The 8,843-nt window shown below is 41.3% G+C and overlaps 1 protein-coding gene across 5 annotated transcripts in view; it reads left to right on the top strand.

Moving 5' to 3' along the window:
* camsap1 (calmodulin regulated spectrin associated protein 1) overlaps window positions 1–7,698 on the top strand; it is a 55,170-nt gene extending 47,472 nt beyond the window's left edge. For all 5 annotated transcript variants that reach the window (XM_062959796.1, XM_062959795.1, XM_062959797.1 and 2 more), the window contains 4 exons: window positions 292–394; window positions 3,236–3,351; window positions 3,545–3,663; window positions 6,059–7,698. In XM_062959796.1, coding sequence (XP_062815866.1) covers window positions 292–394; window positions 3,236–3,351; window positions 3,545–3,663; window positions 6,059–6,361 — 641 coding nt within the window. In that variant the 3' untranslated portion in view covers window positions 6,362–7,698. The remainder of the gene's footprint in view (window positions 1–291; window positions 395–3,235; window positions 3,352–3,544; window positions 3,664–6,058) is intronic.
* Window positions 7,699–8,843: the final 1,145 nt, after the last annotated feature.

The raw sequence follows: 8,843 nt of genomic DNA on the forward strand, positions 1-8,843 counted from the left end.
ATTTTGTATTTTAATTAGTTTTCATATCTGAATGTTATGATGATACTGTTTTTAGTTATTTATATTGGTTTTAACTTGTCACATTTTGTTTCTGTTTTGGGCTTGGCCCCATGTTAGCTGCCCCAAGTCCATATTATTATTATTATTATTATTATTATTATTATTATTATTATTATTATTATTATCATCATCATCATTATGCAGCAGCAGCCATTTGGGTCCCACAATGATGGAAGGAAGGGGCTTAGGTCTCTTTTGCAGCCTCTGACATTTCTTTTTCTTCTTTGCCAGCGGATAATCTCAGCAGCGCACAGTCGGGCTCCAGCCTGTCCTTGGCGTCGGCAGCAACCACTGAACCTGAAAGCGTCCATTCTGGGGGCACCCCATCACAACGGTAAGAAAAACAGGGATTTTGATGGTTCCCCTTAAGATAAAGAATAGTGTTGCCTGGCCCTTCCCGTAGTCTGCAAAATAACTTCCTTGTGACCCTGTACTCACTGCGAGAATACATATGCAAATGTATTACAGTCATAGCTGAGGCTTATAGTTACGAAATACACAATCAAGTGAGTAGCTAGAGCTACATAGGGATTCCTGGATGTACAGTGAAAAATAAAGAATTTCGGCATTTTGGTGGCAGGCTTGTTTTCCTAGAATCATAGGATTAGAAGATATCCCAGGGGTGTTGGAGATAGCAATTAGAGGTGTGCGCAAAAAAATTTTCCTTCTTTTTTTGTGCTATTGTTTTTTTTTTGACCGTTCGTTTACACAAAACAAATGACAACAATTTTGCAGGAAACGAGAGGCGACACGAAAATAAAACCCGCTCAATCGTCGTGCTTGCTTTCATTTCCTTTTTTTTTTGGCCCTGTAACCAAAGTAGAATGTAATAAGTAGAATCATAGAATCATAGAATAGTAGAGTTGGAAGAGACCTCATGGGCCATCCAGTCCAACCCCCCGCCAAGAAGCAGGAAATCGCATTCAAAGCACCCCCGACAGATGGTCATCCAGCCTCTGCTTAAAAGCTTCCAAAGAAGGAGCCTCCACCACAGCCTGGGGGAGAGAATTCCACTGCCGAACAGCCCTCACAGTGAAGAAGTTCTTCCTGATGTTCAGGTGGAATCTCCTTTCCTGTAGTTTGAAGCCGTTGTTCCCTTGTGTCCTAGTCTGCAGGGCAGCAGAAAACAAGCTCCCTCCCTCCTCCCTATGACTTCCCTTCACGTATTTGTACATGGCTCTCATCATGTCTCCTCTCAGCCTTTTCTTCTGCAGGCTAAACATGCCCAGCTCTTTAAGCCGCTCCTCATAGGGCTTGTTCTCCAGACCCTTAATCATTTTAGTTGCCCTCCTCTGGACTCATTCCAGCTTGTCAACATCTCCCTTCAACTGCAGTGCCCAGAATTGGACACAGTGTGATTCCAGGTGTGGTCTGACCAAGGCAGAATAGAGCATGGGGAGCAGGACTTCCCTGGATCTAGACGCTATTCCCCTATTGATGCAGGCCAGAATCCCATTGGCTTTTTTAGCTGCCTCATCACATTGCTGGCTCATGTTTAACTTGTTGTCCACAACGACTCCAAGATCTTTTTTGCACACACTGCTGTCAAGCCAGGCATCGTCCCCCATTCTGTATCTTTGATTTCCATTTTTTCTGCCGAAGTGAAGTATCTTGCAAGTACTGATAGAGGGCTGCTTTCCTGTTTTTTTTTCCGTGTCAGGAGCGACTTGAGAAACTGCAAGTCGCTTCTGGTGTAAGAGAATTGGCCGTCTTCAGGAACGTTGCCCAGGGGACGCCCGGATGTCAGCTGATGTGTTCCAATGGGTGTTAATAATAATATTAATATAAATAACAATAGTTACGCTGGTACCCTAAGCTGAGTCTGAGAGAGGAGTGCCTCCCAATTGCATCCGATGTGGATCCATGGTTTTTATTTTTATGTCTTTCTCACCCCGAGTTTTAACTTAATGTTCATGTGGTCTGCCCTTGTTTTTCATTGTCTCCTTGTTTTATTTTGTAATGGATATTATTATTTATTGTATTGCTTATTGTATTGTGATGTGCTGTTCTTTTATATGCTGTTTATATTGTATTGTCTTGGGCATGGCCCCATGTAAGCCGCCCCGAGTCCCCGTTGGGGAGATGGTGGCAGTGTATAAATAAAGTTTTATTATTATTATTATTATTATTATTATTATTGATGATCATATTTATATTAATATTAAGAACAGCAGTTATTCTAGCATCCTAAGTTGAGTCTGGGTCTGGGAGAATAGTGCCTCCCAATTACATATGATGAGGATCCATGGGTTTTGATGATCATATTTATATTAATATTAAGAACAGCAGTTATTCTGACATCCTAAGATGAGTCTGGGTCCAGGAGAGCAGTCCCTCCCAATTGCATCCAATGTTGAAATGCCCTCCATGTGCGGCGATTTTCACCCCTCTAGCCCACAAACCAAGCTTGGGGGGGGGGGCCTCGGAAGCCCTCCCATTGCAGCCAATGGTCCGAAAATTTTAGTCTTTTTTGTAAGCCAGACGAAAATCCATGTCGTATAAGCAGCCCATTTTCGTTAGCAGGACACGGATACTAAAATGAGACGACACTAATGAAACTGCAGTGTTTCCTCACTTATCGCTGGGATTAGGTTCCAGGACTACCCGCAATAAGCGAAAATCCGTGAAGTAGGGACACTATATTTATTTTAATATTTATACATTATTTTAGTAGTTATGTACTATTTTAAGTCTTTATCAACCAATCGTAAGTTGATAAATTGCCTCCCTCTCCTCCCGTTGCCGCTTGGGCTCCTTTTCTCTCCCTTCAGCTTCTCCTTCCTCCCTTCCTTAGGCTGTAAATTGTAATTTTTCATGATTTATAATAGTCTTTTAGAGTTTATTGAAAAACCGCAAAACAGCGAATCCGCGAAAAGTGAACCGCGAAGTAGTGAGGGAACACTGTACATGAAACGAACAGCAATTCTATACGAAGGCACACCTCTAATAGCCACCTTCTCAAGCCTCCTCTATCTATTTCCTCTATTTGAGATACTACAAAATATTATTTTCTGTAGTAGTTGGCATTGTTACTCCTGGAAATTTTGGCACAGATGAAGGACAAGGATCAGGCTGGTGCTAGCAGTGCTGGTATCTAGAACACTATTTCTCTTTGTCCCCATTAGCCAAATATCTGGCGCTTCTCATGCCCTGTCCCTGTTGTTTGTCCCGACAGAGTGGAGTCGATGGAATCCTTGCCCATCCTGAGTAGGAACCCCAGTCGAAACATGGAGAGAGACTGGGAAAATACCTCCACGGCATCATCAATTGCTTCAGTGGCAGAATATACTGGTAAACTTGCACGACATATCAGTCTTGATATGAACCAAGCTCCAATGTTGTGGTCTTTAACTGTGCCCTTTGTTTGTGTTAAGTGGTTTGGGTATTGGGCTACTTTTTCAAATAGTTTCTTTAAAAACTGTATAAATATGATATAACAATTTGCTTAAGTTGTAATAATTTTTTAAAAAAATCTCTTCAATAGGTCCGAAGCTCTTTAAAGAACCCAGCAGCAAGTCAAACAAACCAATCATCCACAACGCCATCTCCCACTGCTGTCTTGCTGGAAAAGTGAATGAGCCTCACAAGAATTCCATATTGGAGGCAAGTATATTTTTCCCCCGCCGACTTCAGATCTTGGCATACAATGTTTCATTCAGTATGCCTTTCCTTTGTACTGCATTGTCTGGGAGCAAGCGGAAGAATATGAAGTGATCATGCTGGTCATTGACCAAAATAAAAATGTTCTGTTCTGTTCTGAAGTGATTGCAGATGTGTGACATACTGCAGTCTGACTTGTCAGGGCAGCAGTTGGCAACATCTGCAACTGACACAAATACTGCTTATTGTGGAAAGCTTTCATGGCCGGAAGCACTGGGTTGCTGGGATTTTTCTAGGCTGTATGGCCATGTTCCAGAAGCATTCTCTCCTGATGTTTCACCCACATCTATGGCAGGCATCCTCACAGGCAGTGAGGTCTGTTGGAAACTAAGCAAGTGAGGCTTATACATCTGTGGAATGATGTCCTGGGTGGGAGAAAGAACTCTTGTATGTTTGAAGCAAGTGTGAATGTTGCAACTGACCACCTTGATTAACACTGAATAGCCCTGCAGCTTCATAACCTGGCTGCTTCCTGCCTGGGGGAATTGTTTGTTGGGTGGTGTTAGCCAGCCCTGATTGTTTCCTGTCTGGATTCTCCTTGTTTTTTTAGTGTTGCTCTTTATCTACATGCCTGGTAGCCGGATTTTGTTCATTTTCATGGTTTCCTCCTTTCTATTGAAATTGTCCACATGTTTGTGGATTTTAATGGATTCTTTGTTTCATCTGATATGGTGGTTGTTAAAGTGGCCCAGCATTTCTGTATTCTCAAATAATATTCTGTGTCCAGGTTGGTTCATCAAGTCTTCTGCTATGGCTGACTTCTGTGGCTGAATTAGTCTGTAGCGCTTTTTGTGCTCCCTGAAAATGAACAAAATCTGACTACCAGTATTAAAAAAAAACTCTAAAATCAGGACAGTAAATAAAGAATAACACTCAGAAGACAGAGGAATTCCTGACAGGAAACGATCAGGGCCAGTTAACACCTCCAAACAAAGAATTCCCCCAGGCAGCTTTGAAGCTGTAAGGCGATTCAATGCTAATCAAGTGTGGCTAATTCCAACATTCAAACCTGCCTTGAACAGACAAGAGTTCTTTCTTCCACCCTGGACATTATTCCACAGGTATAGAAACATTTCCAACAGACCTCAGAACCTCTGAGGATGCCTGCCATAGAGGTTCGTGAAACATCAGGAGGGAATGCTTCTGGAACATGACCATACAGCCTGGAAAACTCACAGCAACCCAGTGATTAAGGCAATGAAAGCCTTCGACAACTCATGGTGGGAATTGTCCAGTAACATCTGTGGACCCCAACTGGGTGGAAACCAAAGAGCACCAATCACTGTGTAAAAATGTAGTATTTGGCCCATGGGTCCATGGATGCAACAGTGACCCTTTGAAGGCAACCCTAAGCATGCTGTGGGCCTCCTCCATGACAGTGAGTTTGCCCACCCTAGTGTTTAGGGCAGTGTTACTCAACCTGTGGGTCCCCAGGTTTTTGGCCTACAACTCCCAGAAATGTATTTATCTATTTCTTTATTTATTTGCGAAATTTATATCCCGCCCATCTCTCCCCAAAGGGGACTCAGGGCGGCTTACAAGTTATATGTACATAGAATATATTATATTATTAGCATAGCACAATATAAGCGTTAGATATTATTATATTTTAGTATACCACTATATTGCAATATTATTAGTACAGTAGAGTCTCACTTATCCAACCTTCACTTGTCTAAGGTTCTGTATTATCCAAGGCAGTCTGCCTTTTAGTAGTCATTGTTTTTGTAGTAAATGTTGCAATGTTTTGGTGCTAAATTCGTAAATACAGTAATTACTACATAACATTACTGTGTATTGAACGGCTTTTTCTGTCAATTTCTTGTAAAACATGATGTTTTGGTGCTTAATTTGTAAAATCATAATGTAATTTTATGTTTATTAGGCTTTTTTCTTAATCCCTCCTAATTATCCAAGATTTTTGCTTATCCAATGTTCTGTCGGCCTGTTTATCTTGGATAAGTGAGACTCTATTGTAATATTACATGTGATCTATAATATACAATTATAATAGTACTATTGTATTAAATTATAATATTATCAATATTATATGTGTATACACTATACTATATTATTAGTATAGCATAATATTAGTATTATATATTATTATATTGTTATATTGACACAGGAGACATGGTGGAATTGGCCACCCTTCTTCACTCTGGCCCCAGAGTGGCAGTTAGTCCTAACAGATTACCATCTGGGGAGTTGAAGGCCAAAAACATCTGGGGACCTACAGATTAAGAACCACTGTTTTAGGCCTTGCGATTGCCTCTATCTCCGGCTTGTCCTCTATGGTCCTCAGCCCCAAACTTTCTCCCTCTTTGCGTTTCCGCAGGAGCTTGAGAAGTGCGACGCCAACCACTACATCATCCTGTTCCGCGACGCCGGCTGCCAGTTCCGAGCACTTTACTGCTACTACCCGGACACCGAAGAGATCTACAAGCTGACCGGGACAGGGCCAAAGAGCATCGCCAAGAAGATGATCGACAAGCTGTACAAGTACAGCTCGGACCGGAAGCAGTTCAACCTGATCCCGGCCAAGACCATGTCCGTCAGTGTGGACGCCCTCACCATCCACAACCACTTGTGGCAGCCCAAGCGGCCCGCCGTGCCAAAGAAGACCCAGACTCGCAAATGATGTTGCATTCATCAAAAGAGATTGAGACTTGAGTCGTTGTTGGTTTGGCCTCTGGGGAAGAGAACCCCCTTCTTCTTGTGCCCCTCTTCCCGACCCCAAGTCTACGAAACAGAACCATATAAGCCTCTTTTTGAGAGAGAAAGAGGTGTCTTAAAAACGTGGATGCAAGGAGAGAATGAAGGAACGACGCCTGGGTTAACTTTTTTGTTTTGTTTTGTATGGATGGTGAAAAAAAAAAGCTGTTACAACCCATTGCTTTACTACGGAGGCGGCTTTTCACGCGCAGGAAAGGTGCATGTAGCAAGATCTCGAGCAATGGATTTCCTTTTTTACTTGAAGTTCTTTGTCGGTACGAATCGGAAATGTATTATTTCTTTCCATTTCTCTTCCCGAAATCAACAAAAACCCAGCTCAGAGTTGTTTTGGGAGAACAACAGGATCAGGATGTCATTTTACGGAGAAAGCAACCCCACACACCGGATAATATAATAATATAATCGAACTCTTGGTCCTGTATTTAACTGCCAACACAGAGCTCTGACTTCTGGAGGACACGACAACCGAATCCGGCCCCTTTTGCTGCTGAGAACAAAGTTTACTTAACAGTATCGAGTCTTTACAAAGCACTGAAAGATAAAAATCTTCTTTTTTTATGAAAATGGAGGACTTATGCAAACTTCGAAGGCTGGCGACCACTCTCCGAAACAATCATGAAGAAGAACAGGTGCTACCTGCCGGAAAAAAAAATAATCCCTAAATTTTGACATTGAGGCACATTGAACGGAGTACAAGTCAAATCTGTTTTGAGTAGTATCCTGATATATTTTTTTCTTTTTGGGTCTTTTCGATAAAAAAGATGGATTCTAGTCATAGAGGGACCTTTTCACTCTGAGCACGTCGACTCCTGTATATCGATGCACTTATTAATAACGGTCACCGATTCTAATGCTTTTTAAATCATGTCCTGGAAAGTTAATTCCGCTTCGTCCTATCTCTCTTTCTCTCTGTTTTTATTATTTGTGGCTGGATAAATATGCTCTCAAACAGAGCATGGGTCGTCTCTGTTTCTTCCCTTCCTTCCTTCCTTCCTTCCTTCCTTCCTTCCTTCCTTCCTTCCTTCCTTCCTTTCTTCCTTTCTTCCTTTCTTCTTTTCTTCTTTTCTTTCTTTCTTGTCAAAATATATACTAATACATAAGACAACCAACCAGTTTCTGTATACTAGCAATTTTTAAAATCGGATCCGCATTTGTTTGAAAGGCTCAGATATGGCTTTGTTTGGTTCTGGTTCTCCTCCCCTCCCCTTTTCCATCTCGAAATATTAAAAATCTTAAGTTTAAGACCTTTAACGCTGTGTGTTTTTCCCCTTCAAGAAAAAAAAATATTCTGGTGGGATTGAGAATCATGTTGCAAAATGACCTCTTTCCCCAGAAAGCAACTTAAAGCAACTTATATTGTCGAAGGCTTTCATGGCCGGAATCGCTGTGAGTTTTCCAGGCTGTATGGCCGTGTTCCGGTAGTATTCTCTCCTGACGTTTCGCCTACATCTGCGGCAGGCATCCTCGGAGGTTGTGAGGTCTGTTGGAAACTATAAGTGTGGAATAATGTAGCTTCCATAGATATATAAACCTTACTGAACTAGTTTCCAATATACCTCACAACCTCTGAGGATGCCTGCCATAGATGTGGGTGAAACATCAGGAGAGAATGCTTCTGGAACACGGCCACACAGCCCAGAAAACTCACAGCAACCCAAGGTCTATATAATCCCAAAGGCATTGTGTTTTGCTGCTTGGGAATTTCCTTTTATAGGGTTCTAGCTTGGTTTGCACATGTTTTGCTTCTACGTCTTGGAAGTGTTACTTGAATCCATTTCCTCTTGCGACACTAGGATGAGAAAAAACGCTAACCTGTGCCCCGGTGTGACTATTTAATGGACTTTTTAATAATACTAATAATTGGAATGAAGTTGAGTCTTTGTATAGAAAGGGGCAAGAAGTAGGGTACTTTTAACACTAAAATGAAGGTCTTCGGTTGCAGTCTCCTCTATTCCATTCCCCGCCCAGGACTTTTTTTTCCCCCACGAAAATATATATAGGTCAGCTGTACATTTTGTTCCATAGTTGGCTACCATGTATATAAGGAAATGGCTTTATTATTATTATTATTTCTAAAAGTGCTAAGTATTAAAAATACTGTCATGAGTGTATTATTATTTTTTGGTTACATGCTTTTCATGCTTTATTTCTCACTGTTTGATATTATACGACATATTTATTTTATGAAGGCACTGAAATTTAATAAAGATCATCCGCGAATTTTTCTTTTCGGTTATTCCATGCATCTTTCCTCTTTTTTTTGTTTTTGTTTTGTTGTCCGCACACACATCCTTTGCAGAATTTTAAAAGTGTGCTTCTTGTGCTTGAGTGTGTTTCATTTCCTTAAAGCCAGGTTACTGTGATAGCCAGAGTGGTATAATAATAAT

Source organism: Anolis carolinensis, unplaced genomic scaffold (genome assembly GCF_035594765.1).
Source record: "Anolis carolinensis isolate JA03-04 unplaced genomic scaffold, rAnoCar3.1.pri scaffold_7, whole genome shotgun sequence".
Lineage (NCBI taxonomy): Eukaryota > Metazoa > Chordata > Lepidosauria > Squamata > Dactyloidae > Anolis > Anolis carolinensis.